Genomic DNA, 17,907 nt, shown 5'->3' with positions numbered 1-17,907 from the left:
GGCAACTATATATAGTGTGAATCACATTTACCCCCGTCAACTTCTTAGCAGAGTATTGTGTTGGCTTTGGGCCCTCTGTCCCTTCGGGCAAGCCCACAATTCTCAGATTATGCTGCCTTGAGCGGTTTTCCAAGTCTTCCAGCTTTGCTCGGAGACCTCTATTAATCTCCACAACCCTCCGCAACTCTTCTCCCGTCGAGGTGACCTGGTCGCTGTGTCGTGACACGGCCTCCTCCACTTCCTTCATCTTCTCGCCCTGCTCTCTCACCTCGGCCAATGCCTTTGCCACCACCAGCTCCACCTGGGCGTTTGCCTCCTCCACCAGTGACTTCAATACGACCGCCGTCTCCTTTCTCAAGGCCTTCATGTGCCTCGCAAACTGTTTTTCCAGCTCCACCACCATCACCTCGGTCATCTTCTCCACCGTAAGTAGTGCGGCCCCACTTTGCAGTTCGGCTTCCGCGATCCTGTCACCACTTTTATTCGTCTTCTCCTTCAGCGGCGGAGACCCGCGTTTCCTCCTTTCTTCAACGCTGCTTTTCGCATCCTTTAGCGGCTTATTGTCTTTTACTTTTGTTGGAACCAACAATTCTACGGACACGTGCTTGTAGGATTAGAATAGCGGTTTTAACATACTTACAACAGAGCCAGCCTGTTAGCCGTTGAACTTTCGGTGAACTGGCTGGCTGACCCTGTGGCACGGATCTTTATACAGCAGCTCCAGGGGGAGGAGTCCTGGGCGGAGCCAAGGGAGGAGCCCAGTACAAACTCTCGAGTACTCCCAGAGCTACTCCCCCTGGTTGTCAGGTAGTGCAACTGCACTTACAATATTGATACATATATATACAGATTATAATACTGTGTGAATTCTCATTCACCACATTCACCCCCTGTGAACAAAATCGAGTCCGGCGAGGGTGGTGGCTCACAGAGTTGATCTGTCCGGTGGACGAATTGTTCGGGGGCAATTCCCGGGGTTGCAGCCTCTTGCGGTGGCTGGGTGGGTGTTGAGAGCTGGGGTACGATGGCAGACTCCGGGGCGGGTCTCGTCCAAATTTCATACACCTCTGGCTCGACCGGAGACTGGGGGCGCTGGGGGCGGGCTGGTTCTGGCGCGTGGAACCGGTGGGGCGAGCTTGTGGAATCGGGGGCGCGAGGGGGCGGCAGCATAGGGAACGGGGTAAGGGTTTCCTCAGTGGGGGCAGGGGGGGTGCTGGATCCAGCGGGTGCCAGGTCCCGAAGGGATACTGTGTCCTGGCGACCATCCGGGAACTTCACGAATGCGTACTGGGGGTTGGAATGGAGGAGGCGCACCTTTTCAACAAGGGAGTCAGTTTTATGCCCCCTGACGTGCTTCCTCAGGAGGACCAGGCCTGGTGTCCACAGCCACGCCGGAAGTGAGACCCCCGTGGTAGTGCCCCTAGAAAAAATGAAGAGCCGCTCGTGAGGGGTTTGATTTGTAGCTGTACAGAGGAGGGATCTGATGGCGTGGAGCGCGTCTGGGAGGACTTCTTGCCATTGGGAGACTTGGAGTTTTCTAGACCGAAGGGTCAGTAGGACGGTCTTCCAGACCGTCGTGTTCTCCCTCTCCACCTGCCCGTTCCCCCTGGGGTTGTAGCTGGTAGTCCTGCTCAAGGCAATGCCCTTGTCGAGCAGGTACTGTCGCAGCTCGTCGCTCATAAAGGACGAATCCCGGTCGCTGTGCACGTAGCTGGGGAAACTGAACAGGGTGAAGACACTATGCAGGGCCCTAATGACTGTGTGGGAAATCATATCAGGGCATGGAATGGCAAAAGGGAATCGGGAGAACTCGTCGATGATGTTGAGGAAATAAATGTTCTTGTTAGTGGAGGGGAGTGGCCCTTTGAAATTGATCGCAAGGCGTTCAAAGGGCCTAGAAGCCTTGACCAGGTGGGCCCTGTCTGGTCTATAGAAGTGCGGTTTGCACACTGTACAGATCGGGCAGTCCCTGGTGACTGCTTTTACCTCCTCGTTGGAGAAAGGCAGGTTTTGGGCTCTGATGTAGTGGGTGAGCCGGGTGACCCCTGGATGGCAGAGGTCCACGTGGATGGCTTTCAGACGGCTGATCTGCGCGCTGGCGCATGTCCTGCGGGATAGGGCATCCGAGGGCTCATTGAGCTTCCCCGGTCGATATTTAATATCATAACAATAGGTGGAGAGTTCGATCCTCCACCAAAGGATTTTATCATTTCTTATTTTGCCCCTTTGCGAGTTGTCAAACATAAAGGCAACCGATCGTTGGTCGGTGATGAGGGTGAACCTCCTACCTGCGAGGTAGTGCCTCCAGTGACGAACAGCCTCCACGATGGCTTGTGCTTCCTTCTCGACTGAGGAGTGTCGGAGTTCTGAAGCGGATAGGGTACGGGAGAAAAATGCAACGGGCCTCCCTGACTGATTTAAAGTGTCTGCTAGAGCTACCTCTGAGGCGTCGCTCTCAACCTGAAAGGGAGTGGATTCATCCATCGCCCGCATGGCTGCTTTGGCGATGTCCTCCTTGATGCAGCTGAAGGTCTGGCGCGCCTCAGCTGACAGGGGAAATCGTGTGGCCTTAAAGAGTGGGCGGGCTTTGTCCGCACATTGAGGGACCCATTGGGCGTAGTATGAAAAGAACCCCAAGCAGCGTTTGAGGGCCTTGGGGCAATGAGGGAGGGGGAGTTCTAAGAGGGGGCGCATGCGGTCCGGGTCTGGGCCCAGGACTCACTTGTCTGGTGCTTTGCGGGTGTCTCGTCGCTGAGAGCCAAGATCAAGATGAAGAAGAAGAAGAGACCGATCTGTCTTGGGGGCTCCTCATTATACCCCAAAGGGGCTTCCCGCCTTTTTGGGCGGGCCTTGAACTTGGCCCCAATTAATTAAATATCCTAATCATCTGTATTGATTTTCTCCAATAAAGGGGTGGCTGCCTGATCGCTGGGCGGGCCCTAGGTGACCGTTGGCCTGCCTTTGTTTTAGTCACCACTGGCGCCGGGGAGTCTGCTCTGGTATTGTTTGCTTAAATGTTTCTCTTTTGTCCCTGGCGATAGCTCATTAGTATGTTAATGGCTGGTAGTATCGGTCTTGTCTGGGAGCTGCAAACTCCAATCCACAGACAAACCTAGCACTTGCTTGCTTTCTTAGCATTGTCCAATTTACCCTTCATTCTCTGCAAGTGTCCATTTTGAAATCGGGACGTGGCCACCCCAGGTGGCTACACATAACTGTGGTGAATTGCCTATGGGCTATATCATAGTTAGAAGGTGTGTGACCTCCAACCAGGAGGTGGCAGTACAAACGCACCATGCGGTCGCTAGATCAAGGTCATGCGACCGGTGACTCCGATATAAGGGGAGACACATCTGGCCATCTTCAGAAAAGATTGAGAGGGCAATAAGACATACATGCAAATGGTCAGTGCTAGGTGTTCCAGAGGAGTAGTTAGCAGACTTCATGATAACATGCTCTGTATAAGATTGCTATCTTACCACATGAGACAAAGATTCTGCTTTGGACAAGTCGCAGTGTTTGGTGGATTCCTTCATGATGTACAAAGCACCAAACACAACCTGGCACCACGAGTGCTGAAGATTTAAAATTAGCAACGGCAGTGACAACGTTAGGCATTTGGCTTGAAGACCGGTCTGGTGAACTGCAGCTTGAGGCAACCCAATGCGTAAGAAAATAATGAAGCTTGAGATGGATGGACTGAGGGGCCCCCCACCAGCTTTAGGTGTCCAGTAACGTAGGTGAGAACTGGCGGCTGTTCAAACAGCAGTTCTAACTTTATGTGATTCGCCTGATGAAAGGCGAATCTGCTGAACCACAAATCATCGGTTGCACAGGCTGCACAATCGACTGGAGGGAGGGCACAAATGTTACAGTAAGAACAATTTGAACAAAACCAAAGTACAGGGGTTGGAGCACTCCAAGAACAGTGATAAGAGCCATAGTAAATGAATTGTTCTTCAACTTCTTCAGTCCCACCAATGTTCCACATGGTGGAATTTTAAGTCAAGCTTCGCCGGCCAAACAAAAGGCTGATTTTGAACATGCGCTCTATTTCGTAAACAAATAATTCTGTATGCAAAGTTATATTTTTCACGTGAAAAGGCTGATGATGATGCTGAATCCGAGGCAGATTGCTATGAATATCTGCTTGACGTTATCGACGATGCAGAAAGTGATGGCAATGGAAGGTGAGACAGATGACGGACACTATGAGCTGCTTGTACATCTCCAGCAGCACAGATGAGGCTCCAGTGGCACGGCCCCGGTGGTCTGCAAGCAATGACGAGGTGGTCATGGGGGACGTCCAGAATGCGCTGGACTCTGTGGAGAGCGAGAGTTTGGAGATGGCGCATGTAGAAATTGAAGCTGCTGATACAACCAAAGATCAGCTATTGATTGAACCAGAAAGACAATAAGTCATCCCTTGTCTTTGTCTGTCTTCCTCACCGACCACCATAACCCCCATCGACTGCCGAGACCTCTGGCCATGCGACTGAAGGTTATTGCTAATAGGGATTTGGCAATCATGGTTAAGTGAGTGTGGTGGTATGGATATGAGCACTGCCATTGGTGCAGAGCACTGGCTTCCCATTGGCTCTGGCTGGTCATGTGCCTCTCGTCCGATTGGTTGGGACTAGTCATGTGACTGGTCGTTGGTCGAGAGGCAAGTAGGCCCCGCCTCCGAGGCGGGGTATAAGTACCCAGAGTTCCCGGCGGTCGGTCATTCTCTGTAGTCGACCACCGGGCTAACAACTAGCTGATTAAAGCCACAGTTCGGATCCTAAATGTGTCTTGAGTCGAATTGATGGTACATCAGTGAGCACTTGACACAACCCAAGTGGATTCCCATGGGTGGGCTGCTCATGTAGCATGTGGGAGTCATTGCCTAGCATCCCAATCACAGATTGATGCCTGGGCACTGTGCTTGAGCACAGCGGGAGGCAAAACCACACACACAACATTCGAATATCCAGGGGATGTGACACAGTTCCAGGGACATGTCCACGGCCGTAGGGTGGGTGAGTGCTGCTGGGAGGGGCAGCTGCCAGGAGAGATGGGTCAAGGGGTCAGAGGTCGGGCCACATTGAGGAAGAAAGTGACAGAGGCATCATACTGGTTGTAGTCAAGGGTGTTTATTGTGTTTTACAATTCTCCATATTCCCGATGGTGCCCAGCAAGGCGGACATTCTGACGAGACCCTCAGCCATAGCCGTCACTGACTACATGACGCCTTGGACACCTTCATTCATGCTACCGACATCATGCACCAGGCTCTCCACTGCAGTCACCACCCTAGCACTGTTGGCCTCGGTGCCTCGTATTGCCGGTGACATCTCCTGCGCCTGGAGTCTCTGGGACTCCTCCAATTTGCTGGAGTGTCACTTACATCTCCCTCTGAATGTCCTGACTGCTCCCTATTGTCTCCATCAGCACAGGTATACCTCTGCCATAGGCTCAGTACCAGGCTGGGACCCAGCTGGGTCCTGGAATCCAGCAGACCTCCCGCCTGAGGGTTCCTGCCTCCACCCGATCAGCAGCTTTGTGGTGCTCAGCAGATTCTGTCCCAGAAGCCTGACCACTGACATTTCCCACTGAGGTGCTTGTCTCTGTGTTGGTGGAGGGTGTTGGTTCCTTACCTCTGTGGCGTCCACCAACCTGGGTGACCGCCCTGTCTTCGGCCACACCAGTTACCTCCAGGGCTCGCTCCTCGAAGGTGATGATAATTCTTAAGTCCACTACCCCACCACCAGTCTGGCCCCTCTCCCGGCAATTGTGGGAGAGCTTTTCCTGAGGAGACACAGAGAGGACATCATTAGCTACATATGTGGTTCAGAGGTGGGAGAGGGATGTGTGAAGGAATGGTTGGGGGGTGGGTTGCATGAAACGTTGGGGGGTGGATGCTCACGTGGGGGCGGAAATGTCTCAGGAGGGGTGGAGGGGGGTTCATTGGTGTCTACTCACTTGTGCTGTCCGGTGTAGGTTGTTGACCTTTTTTCGGCACTGGAGGCTAGTCCACCTGGTCACATTCCTGGAGCTCACAGCCACTGCCATCTCATCTCAGGCAGCATTGGCTGCCCTGTGGCTGACCCTCTGGGACCCTCGGGGGAACAGGACATCTCTCCTGGCCTCCACTGCGTCTACGAGTCTCCCCCGGGCTGCATCCCGAATCCTGGGGCCGTTCTCCTGGGCGCCATTGTTGCGAGCTGGCTGGGCAAGTTCTGCTCAACCTTGTTAGCGGGAGGCTGGCGAGCACAGTGCCACAAATCAGCTGGTGAGCCTTCAATTGCGGCGAGACGCCTCATTAAGTGGACCAATTAACGTTGAATAACTTTACCAGCCTCATTGGGCTGAGCGTCGGGAAGCTTGCACACTTAGAAATCTTTCTGGCTTCACGGATTATAATAGTTCTTACAATGAGGTGTGAGATTCCACAAGGATGAGGATGGAACTCTTTTGTACTTGTAACCTTTGTTGGAAATTTCCAGAAACACTAAGAAATCCTAGATACATAATAATGGGCATGAAATCAATGTGGTGCATTTTGAAACTAGATTTTCAATTTTTCAAGGATTTTTCTCTTTATCATTACTGCCCCCAGATTGCTCAAAAATGCTCTACATTTTGTCACAGAAATAATATCCCTGTCAAATATTTTGAGATGCACGATGCAATATTTGATAATTCCCCAAAGTATTAAAGAGAAGAATTCCAGGGATGTGCAAAAGATTGCAAGTCAACAGGATGGCCGTCATTATGGCTGAAGTAGGTGATAAAGTTAAATGACAGCCTCTTTGGTAAAATGAAGATGCCTCATACATTGTTTAGCAATCGTAGAGGTAAGAGAAATGCTTCTTTTGGATGTATGGGATAGGCTTCCAATTTCAATGTCCACCTGCCAGTTTTTTCTACTATGTAATGTCTTCCTTGCTGTTCTCAATCATTCTCAATCTCTACCAGATTCGTGAGGCAATGAGCAACAACACAAAAGCAGAAAAGCCTCTCTCAACGTACAATGCAAATTTTAAAGAGTCCGAGAACACAGCAGAAAAAGTGTTGCCAGAAATACTAAACCAGCAACAAACTCTAAGTGCAGCATTGTCCCTTTATAGAGTGCATTTGAGGGGTCCTTCATGTTGGTTGGCTTCTCATTTGTTGAGTTAGGTCAGCATGTGTCCAGTGAGGCACTGAGGTAGTTGAATGTGGAAAATGGCACCCCCAGGAAGTGCAGGACTACCATCTACAAATATTAATTTCAACGATGAATGCTGCCAGTGTGTGTACTTGATATAAGCACTATCTCCTCTGTCAATACGGCGCGTGATGCACATTTAGCTGGATGGACGTAGGCATTTCCTGCCTGCCGTTACTACTCAATACCTGGCAAATGGGCGCAATGCAAGACCCATGGCTGTTCATCTGACTCTTTTCTCCCTATCAACTCAAGAGTGAGCTGGATCTGTTTTCCCCCTACATGCATGGCGACTGTGTACAGTTCGTGACTTGGCACCTACTTTCACATTTTTGTGACCCGCATCTCTTTACTGATGCGGCTACTCCATATGATGGAACTCTTCCAAAGCCTTTGGGCAAAACCTATTTGAAAGAAGAAATTAATTCAGAGTTTTGGAAATGGCATGGAATTTTAAGAACTCCTTGATTGCACAATGTTACTCCCAACTGTGAACACAATTCCAGGGCAGGCAGATGGTGTCACAAGTATCATTTAATTTAAAATAAACCTTCCCAATAGATGAATTTTCTCCCTCATGTTTTGGTAAAGGTGAATGATCAAGAATTTAAGCATCAACATACGTGATCAGGGAAATAAACTCTTATTAAGAGAATTGAAGACTGAGGCAGGGAAGCAAATAGTTTGTGTTTTAGTTTTCCAACTCTTATGCAAAATGAATCAAGGGAGCTAAATCACAGCTTATAGCAGGATTTCTCCTTAATTAGAATTTAAAAAAAAAATCACAATGAATTGTAGAACGGTGAGGTCAGCAGTAGTGCACTTTTTACACGGGATCTGCTTGGAAAAGTCAGGAACAATGTGCTTTGATAACATAGCTCCCATGAAGATGTTCAGATTGCGGTAGATGTTCCATTTGTCAGTAGAGCCCACTAAGTCAGTGCATTGCCCAAGAGTAGTAGAGTCATACCAAGCAAGAATGTCCCAGGGTTGGATCCTTAGCATGTGCTCAATTAGCTGAACTCAGCCAGGGATGCGGCAGTTAATTTCATTGAGTGGGGTTCGAAGAAGAAAAATTAGCCATAAATTCCCCTCTTGATATTTCCCAGGGAGGCAATGGCGCAGTGATATTGTCACTGGACAGTAGTCCAGAGACCCATGGTAATCCTCAGGGGCCCCAGGTTTGAATCCCCACCATGGCAGATGGTGAAATTTGAATAAAATAAAATCTGAATTACAAGTATAATGATGACCATGAAACCATTATCCATTGTCGTAAAAACCCATCTGGTTCACTCATGCCCTTCAGGGAAGGAAATCTGCAGTCCTTACCCAGTCTGGACTATTTGTGACTCCACTGGCCCACTTAGTTCAAGGGCAATTACGGATGGGCAACAAACTCTGGTCCCACATCCCAAGAACGAATAAATAAAGCAATGACTCCGGCTACTGAGTATTTGCTGTGTGTGCATACAGCCCTAAACACAAGGTTATCTAAAGAGGACAAGATCATCCATGCATTCAATTTGTCTGTAACATCTGCTACCTCGGCCCATGCATCAAGAACGGTCAGTTGAATGAGATATTGGAGGACTGTCAGCTTCTGTAGCTTTAACAGCAACTTTAACATATTCCTGAAACAGATGTTGGTCAAATTTCTCTCACATCAGAACAATGCCCATTTTAGGTCATATCGTTGGTGAAGAAGAATGTTGCACCCAAAAGAACGGATATTTTTGATGACAGTATTGTTATAACATGTTGCCAAAACACTTTGTCCAGCAACTTGTTCTGTACCATTGAGAATCATTATTAACAGCCTGATTCCATTTCTTTTTATTGATCACTTTTTCTTTGGTCATGAAAAATGTTTGTGTTATATACTTATATCTTTAATTTTATCTTTTGATGGTCATCGCCTCCAGGCTGTGCCATAAATTATCCCTTCACTAAGGTTGTGTTCCCATTTTGAGACCCATTTTAATGCAGATACATATCACAGAATAATTATCGTAGAATTAAGGCAAAATTCTGCACTTTTTATTTTACTTTTCCAAGACACTTTTAAATTTTACAGCATAAATTATAAAGAAACAAAAAACAAAACATAGTCCAGGGTAACTTCACACAACCATCCATTTTGTGAGTTTATATGATAATCATCACTCAAGCTTCACTCTTCAGTTTGTGAACCTTTTAATTATTTTCGTTACATTATAGCGTTATCATTGCTTCCAGTTATCCAACATGCTCTGTACAACTGAAAATATTGGAGCCCATTCCTACAGTCTGACAACTGCACCTTCTAGAATGACATATCAATGTACAAGAGAAGATAATTTAACCAGAAAAATACCACTGATTGTTCTAGCTTATTTAAAATGTTGCATTGATTTAAAGTGGTGGGCATGGTAGCACAGTGGTTAGCACTATTGCTTCACAGCACCAGGGTCCCAGGTTCGTTTCCCGGCTTGGGTCACTGTGTGGAGTTTGCATGGGTTTCCTCCGGGGGCTCCGGTTTCCTCCCACAAGTCCCGAAAGACGTGCTGTTAAGTAATTTGGACATTCTGAATTCTCCCTCTGTGTACCCGAACAGGCGCCAGAATGTGGCGACTAGAGGCTTTTCACAGTAACATCATTGCAGTGTTAATGTAAGCCTATTTGTGACAATAAAGATTATTATTATAAGTTGCTGTGTGCCTGGTGCCTTATCCGATATAATTCTTCTGGCTCTCTGAAGATGGAGCTTTAACTCATTGAGGCAATTGGTCTGCAGAAGATAGAGGGAGGTGATTTTCTTGATCAATAACCAGAGTTTGAAAGCAGATTTCTAATTGTTTTTATTGACGATAATTCATTCATTAAACATACTATTAGGTCCAGCATCGAAAAAAAACAGGCTCGTCAAAATTAAAAATCTTGACAAAGCTTGTATATTCCATTTGAAACATTAACAGTTTAAAAAATTCAGCTTTGAAACTTTTGCCCGCATATCCATATGAGTTAATTATACAAAATAAACTCAAATTAAACAGGTTTAAAATCAGAACATATATGAGTATTATATTCCAGAAGGCATCGAAAGAAGTGTGAAACGTTTTTGCAGCTTCCTTCTGCTGCTCTGTCTGCAGTACTGGCAATGCATCTGCTGAGGGGGTATGTAGTTAACCTAGCGAGGGTTTAAAGTTCTTCAAAAGTGTTTACTTCCATCTTATCCTCACCTTCAAGAATCACACAACCAATTTTGTAATAAAGAGAAAACTGAATAGCTTATTTCAAATAGAATACACCAAAGCATAAAAATTATCTCAGCTCCTGAAGTTATTAATGTGGAAATCTCATAATATATTGGCAGAATGTGTGTGAGGAAACTGTGGTTTGAAAAATGGTGTGCGATCACAGCCATTTTATCCTTCTATAACATCAGATGGGGATAAAAAGGTGGCTTGTAGATCACAGTATAAAACTTGCTATATCGGCTGGTATTTGGGTTGCATGATACTGGCAGAAAACACATATAGCCCTTGCATGGAATTACAAACGTATTAAAATATATGCATGGACACATGGTGCAATTGCAATCTAATCATTGTACCAGGGTTTGACTGTAATTTAAACAAACTTCAGAAAGTTCAGCCATAGATCATGAAATAGGGAATTTAAATATTTTTGAAATGGAGATTCTGTTCCCTCAACCAGAATCCATTTTAACACAGTACTCAAGTTATCGCAGGGTGCAATTCAATGCATAGTGTTGGGTATTTATTATTTATGAGTGTGCAATGACCTCTACTGGCCTTGCACATGAGTTCAGTCACCATGTTAAAACTTTTTTCCATGGACTACCTTCTGCCGCTGGCTGCACCATGGGATCAGGTTTCATTAGGATTCCTAACCCATCAGGATTGTCCTGGAGTTTTCAGTAATGGACAATGTTGTAAGAAACAGGAGGAAAATCAAGGGGGCTTTCACAATATTAAAAAAAATTATTTTGAACATTTCGGTTTATTATTTATAAAAATATCAGCAATAGGAAAAAAGGCTATTTGACAGTGCAAGACAATTGATGACGACAGACCATTCGGTAAAATCTTTAGGAATTAGTCCAACCAGAGTTGGAAACTCATTCAATCACTCACTTTATTCTCGAGAGTTGAGAAAAATATAATGTTTGACAAAAATAATACTTAACGACTCAGTCTAGTGACTTACATTTCTTACCCTATTTTTTTCCACCTTGAATGCACTAATTCTTGCGGGCCCTATGGTCATCAGCAGCCCTACCCTATGGTTATCAGCATTCCTGCCCTATGGTTATCAGCAGACCTTTGAACTAGATGTTCCTTATGTTCAATCCTGGACAATGAGCATGGTTATCCTCTAATACGTAGGATGGTATAGTAACAGTCATTGAAGGAAAATATAGGACGTGAAGCCTTCCCTATAACACTGCTGGTCTGCACTTTCCTTCCTCCACTCAGGAGAAGTAGCCCAGATTGCCCTGCCACATGTCTTCAGGCAGGGATCATAGTTACTTAATTTATTTTACTGGTCCTGCCACTTCTGACTCCAGGAACAAAAGGAAATGAGCAGGAAAGGTAGGTTCTGGGTCATGGTGAAAGTCCCACACAGCAGAATGTTGGAGAGAGAGGTCACAGTCAAGGCTCCTCTCTCTCGCTTAATGCCTTTACCCATCTTCCTGGCTACTTGGGCTCAGGGGAGAGAATTTAATTAACAAAAAGGACATGGGATCTTCTTCCCTTTAAGTTATCTCCTCCTCACTGGTACTACAGCAATGAGCTCCCTCTTGGTGGCTTGAAGTTTGCCTGTCAGCAAAATGGTATCAACCCAAGAAAAGAAGGTATCTGCCACGATCAGAGCAGTGGCATACCTCAGTTCACCTCTGGCAACACAACTACCCGAAAAGAAAATCCAGACTCTGGTGTCAGCTGTCTAAAGCACCATCAAAGAAGCACACCAAACCTGATGTGGCCATCACCTGGCATCTACACATTCACTTTCTAGCAGGTTTACAGAACAAGAACCATACCCGAGGCTTGTCTTCCCTCCCAAATCGGGCCGAATGGCCTCCTTCTGCACTGTAAATTCTATGATAATCTATGAATCCCACTATAGCTAACTGTGTCCTGACTGTCGAACCCAGCTGAAGTGAGGCAATGTAGCACAGAGACTGACAAGTCGTTATCCTCAGTCAACACAGATGCTGCTTATTGTGAGGATGTAATGAATTAATAATAAAATGTAAAGACATTATGCAATAAGAAAAAGACCCAAGAGCAAAGCAAGGATGCTCACAGCCAAATGGACCCAACTCCAAGAGCCAACTGAATTGAGCCACCACCCCACACTGTCACAATCTTCTAAAGTATTGTCTATGACTAAAGTTGGGGTGCACTGAAATGTTTATAAAATAACTGAAGTTAGCTATCCATTTTAAAAACCCTAATGTGAAATTCTATTTAACAAATTATTTAACCAAGCACAATTTTCCTGTTGGGTCCATTCATTATTTAAATGGAACATCTGCTGTGTGGCACTCAGTCTGGTTCAATTATTCAGGTGTCACCTCAGACTAGAACTCTTGCGGTCCTCTAATTCTAGGTGAAATAAGCAGAATATATATTAGATAGATATGGAATGTAAATTGGCGTTGGGTTGGATAACTTACAAACTTTTAGCCTCATTATTGACTATTGGTGTACTTAAAAAACATGCTCCCATCATCTGAAAATGAATTGCTCTTCTATTCCAGTTATCAAACTTGGATAACACTGTTGGACTATCCTGCAACCAACGTCCAACCTACTCTTCTTTAGTTATTAATTACAGGCAACATTTTATTGTAAGAAGGTGAAATATGGAAGGAACACATTGCTGGGTGCATTATAGTATTGCAGATAAGCTAGTTTAATGTGACTGAAAAATAATCTGATGTGGTTGCAGAACTTCTGCTAGTTATTTAGTGCTTTGGGTAATTTTGTATACCCTTAGACACACAGTATGGTTTAATGGTATGTATTTTGGTTTTTCTCCTTCGCTTCAAAAGTAATCTTTTCTTCCCTCTTGCAGGTTCTATGCAATATACTGTCCAAAATGCTGAGATCGCCGACTGGCACGCCTCTACAAATGCCTCTCAGGTTTTGGAGAGTGATATAGGATAATCCCCTACCAGCAAATTAAAGACCTGTCTTCCCTTCTCTGGTCCCCCAAAAGGAAACCTCTTTACTCTCTATGCCGCCCTGGCATCGGAATTGTGGACTCATAGCATGGGCTAAATCCAGTGCTAACCTGCCACCCTATCTCTCCCCTTAAAAGGTCGATGGAAATGCTCAATTTCTTCTTTTTATTGTAATGATTGTCTTCACACAGTTTTAGTTTAGGTAGTTGAACAACTTTTGCTTGGGAAATTCATAATCATGACCCTGAATTGTTCATGAAAACTTCAGTGGGGCATGAAAATGAAGTTTTTAAGTAATGACTACTGGGCAGTTGCGTTTTGGGCTGCTTCAAAAGCATCCAACTTTGTGTCATTAGCTCTTCTTAACATTCAAAGTGACTGCTGCAGCTTGAATTAAGCATTGTGGTTGCAAAGCTGTGCTTTAGGGCAGGATAACTGTGAGACTGGCGAACTCTTGAGTTATAAACCAACCACACAAGCCTGTATCATCTTAAGCTGCTAGACTGTTAGCAAGTTGAAGTCCACAAACATCAACACTAATTCTGTTAATTGAATCTGTCAACAGATAACAGCAAGGTCTAATATTATACTTATTTTGAGCAGCAAATGACATAAGCTTTGGATAGGAATGTGATCATATGGGCATGAGCCCTGTTATTGTCACAGATTTAGAATGTGCATTCTGCTAAATGGTTACATTACAGGTTTTAATTTGTGACCAAAATCACACTGAATTAAAGCATAAATTCTATGTCATAAACGGAGTAATAAAAATTGTACAGCATTCCAAGTGTTAATGGCATGTGAAAAAAACAAGATTCTAGTAATTTAATCGTAAATATTAAACAGAAACAGCCACAACTAGAAACTAAATTGCAACAGGTGACAATGTCTATCTTTTGTAGAGATAGTCCATTTCTTCGATAAAGACTTGAAAATGGAATATATTGTGCAGATTATTTTGTTGTTATTGCGTATCTTGATTTCAAAAGAAAGTTGCTGGCCTTAAACATTTTTCTGCAGTTCTTTTTTGAAGTTAGATAAAAGCCATCTCCTCTGTGCTATAAACTGTTTTATTCTCCTTAGCCCTGTCTGATTTTTTTTTACACACTCTTCAATTATTGTTTGGAACACATGGGTGCGGGCTCTGATTTATTTTCTCCAGTCCATTCAAACCTGATTTCTGTTTTCTCATTTGAGCTTTGCGTGGAGAAAAAGTAATTAAAAATAAAATCAAGCACAGACCTCTCCATATCACTTGGAGCAAAGGACAGCACAAGAACAGGAAGTGTTGCCCAGTACAATCTGAAAAGCATTGAATATTATAAAAACTCTCAGTATTGATCTCAGATAAAGTGGAATCAGGTTGTTTGGGTTCTTGGAATCATTTGTATGGAGCTTGAGCTTCAAGGTGCTTACTTCACTTTCTGGTGATATAATAGATTCATATTCTGCAATGATGGGATGTTCACCATCAATTCCTTCACCTCTACTTCTGCATAAATGATGATCTACATCGAGGAATTTTCATCACCTTCCTTAGCTTCATCTTGGTTCAATGTCTTTTGTTCCTTTTCCTTTTCAGAAAAAACAAGTGATATTTCCGTATCTGTTGTGTGTATGGTACTTACTTCTTGAATACCCTCTTTGTGCAACACTTCAGCACTGCCAGAAACATGATTAGACTCAATGTTGTCAATGCAAGATACATTTTCCAGACATTCATTTATTTTTAGTGGCATTTGCTCCTTATCAGGTTCTACAGCCTTTTCATCCCGACTTTCCACAAGTTCATTAGCCATTGCTGGCAGGGTTTCTACTGACTCTTTATCTTCCTTACCCCGACCTTCCACAAGTTCAACAATTGTTGATTGTGAACATTTGGGTTCATTATCTTCCCCACCTTGGCTTTCCGCAAGTTCCTCAACTGTTGGCGGTGAGCCTTTGGGTTCATTATCTTCCTCAGCCTGACCTACCACAAGTTCAACAATTGTTGATTGTGAGCATTTGGGTTCATTATCTTCCTCAGCTTGATCTTTCACAAGTTCCTCAACTGTTGACGGTGAGCTTTTGGGTTCATTATCTTCTTCAGCCTGACCTTCCACAAGTTCCTCAGCTGTTGACGGTGAGCTTTTGGGTTCATTATCTTCTTCAGCCTGACCTTCCACAAGTTCCTCAACTGTTGACGGTGAGCTTTTGGGTTCATTATCTTCTTCAGCCTGACCTTCCACAAGTTCCTCAACTGTTGATGGTGAGCCTTTGGGTTCATTATGCTCTTCAGCTTGACCTACCATGGGTTCAACAATTGTGGATAGTGAACCTTTGGGTTCATTGTCTTCCACACCGTGGCTTTCCACAAGTTCCTCAACTGGTGCTGGCAAGTCTTCTACTTTAGATTCCTCATTTTCCTCACTCTGACTTTCCACAGGCTCAGTGGCTGATGATACATCCTCCTTTTTTGTTTCATCTACATCCTTCAAATGTTCATCCACTTTCTGACTAGATTCCTTGTGTACTTCCTTTTGGCATTCACCTTTGGGAAGCAAAGCTTCCTGATTCTCGGGGCCCTCTTCAGCTGGCACGACTGCCACTGTTAACAGGTCGTGTATTTCCTTCAAACTATCGGGAGGTGGAGGAGTTATCCTTTCTTTCTGTGTTTCAACTTCTTTGTTCTGGCATTCATTTATTGATGTATTCTCATTGCTGTTTTTGTTATCTAATTTGGTTAGATTTTCAGCTTCCTGATAATTGATTACGGCAGGGTTAGTTTCCTGCACTGTGCTGGTATTTACTTGGGTGATCACTTCCCCATTCTGTTTGGAATCAAGTGTAGCACGAAGAATTTCATCACTAGATTCCACCTGAGAGACTGATGACTGTTCACATTCTTGTTTCTCATTCAGCGTTGGATCTGATGAAGGAGTAGAAAGTTGTGAAGTCACTTTTTCTCCAGTTTCTAATCCCTCAGCAGATGAGCCTTCGGATGACGTTTTTGCAGGACTCCTTGACTGAGAATCTGGTGGCGTCTTCCCTTCGTTTTTATCAGTGAGATTGCTATCACTGTCACTAGTGTAAGTCGTGTTGTCTTCAAACAGATTGTGTTTCTTCAAAATGGCAGCTTCATTCACCACTGTCAAGAAAAAAAATGTTTCTTGTGTGAAAATAAGCTAAAACAATACAGTTTATCTTACAGAAAAGCAACATTTCTATCAAACATTTCTCACAGTAATAATCAGACAAAAATGGAGGCTGTGCCAAAGAACCAGACAGTAGCATGATTAACTAAAGCAGTCAAAGAGGTTGGTTTTAGAGTATCATCAAGGAGAAGGTGGATATATAGAGAGAAAGTTCTAGAGTGGAGGGTAAAATCAACTGAAAGCATGATCACAAATGGCTGCGCAAAGGAAGGGGATGCATGAGAGACTAGGGTCAGAGGAATGAAGAGTTCTGGAGGTTGTAGGGCTGAAGTGGATTACAAAGTTCGGAAGGGGCGAGATCATGAAGAGGATGAGAATTTTGAAATGAGAAGTATTGGCAATGGAGGAGCAATGAAGCTCAGAAAAGAGAAGGGTGATAGGTGCACATGGTGCATGATAAAATCTGGGAACCAAAGTTTGGAAGAGCTGAAATTTAAGGATAGTAAACAATGGGAAGTCAGACAGGATAGTGAATTTTGAAAGTAACAAAGGCATAGATGAACGTTTCATCACCTCGTCGGCTGAGGTCAGAACAGAGAAAGGTGATGTCACAGAGGTAGAAGTCGGCGATTATTGTATTGGCATGGTGTTGGATAGTTTCACCCTGAGGCAATGGCCAAGCAGTGAGATGCAATCAGTAGCAAGTGTAATGACCTTGAGGCAGGAGCCAAAAGTAATAGCTTCAGTCTTCCCAGTAACTGACTGGAGAAATCTCATGAAACCAGTGAACAAAAAAGTCAATGCAGTGTTCAAGAGAGTTGCTAGAGAGGTAGAGCTAGGTATGCCAGTGTACATGTGGAAGCAGATGCCATGTCTTCAATGCATGTCACCAAGGGGAAACTGAGGAAGAGGAGATGCCCAAAGATAGATTCTCTGGAGACAGCAGGAGTAATGATGTGAGGATGCAAAGTGGAACCACAGCTGAAAATGCTGTGGCTGTGGTCAGATAAGTAAGAGTGGAAAATCCTATGGAGTTCCTCAAGAGGTCAAACATATTGGCCAACTCATGGGAGACCCTGGCTTGTGACAAAGCAAACTGAAGAAGGCTCATCTGGAAAGGTCCAGAAAACATCAGGAGTGTGCAGCGGTGAAGTCGAGGTGTCAGAGGGAGTGCACAAACTTACAAACTACATCTACACAACCCTTCAAGCACCACATGGCAGAGTCGACAGACTGCACACTGGACTTTTCAGTTATTTCAGAACCATCAAAATGGAATGGAAGCAAAGGTGGCACGTGGCACAGTGATTGGCACTGGGACTACGGCGCTGAGGACCCGGGTTTGAATCCGACCCTGGGTTACTGTCCGTGTGGAGTTT

At 44.7% G+C, this 17,907-nt stretch overlaps 1 protein-coding gene across 2 annotated transcripts in view; it reads right to left on the bottom strand.

Annotated features, from left to right (window-relative positions):
• Nucleotides 1-10,014: 10,014 nt before the first annotated feature.
• niban1a (niban apoptosis regulator 1a) overlaps nucleotides 10,015-17,907 on the bottom strand; it is a 225,157-nt gene continuing 217,264 nt past the window's right edge. For both annotated transcript variants that reach the window (XM_038794649.1, XM_038794650.1), the window contains exon 14: nucleotides 10,015-16,521. In XM_038794649.1, coding sequence (XP_038650577.1) covers nucleotides 14,903-16,521 — 1,619 coding nt within the window. In that variant the 3' untranslated portion in view covers nucleotides 10,015-14,902. The remainder of the gene's footprint in view (nucleotides 16,522-17,907) is intronic.

The sequence above is a fragment of the Scyliorhinus canicula genome, chromosome 4 (genome assembly GCF_902713615.1).
Source record: "Scyliorhinus canicula chromosome 4, sScyCan1.1, whole genome shotgun sequence".
In the NCBI taxonomy this organism is placed as follows: Eukaryota; Metazoa; Chordata; class Chondrichthyes; order Carcharhiniformes; family Scyliorhinidae; genus Scyliorhinus; species Scyliorhinus canicula.
The sequence above is the reverse complement of the archived record's forward strand: the minus strand, read 5'-3'. Positions and strand labels throughout refer to the sequence as shown.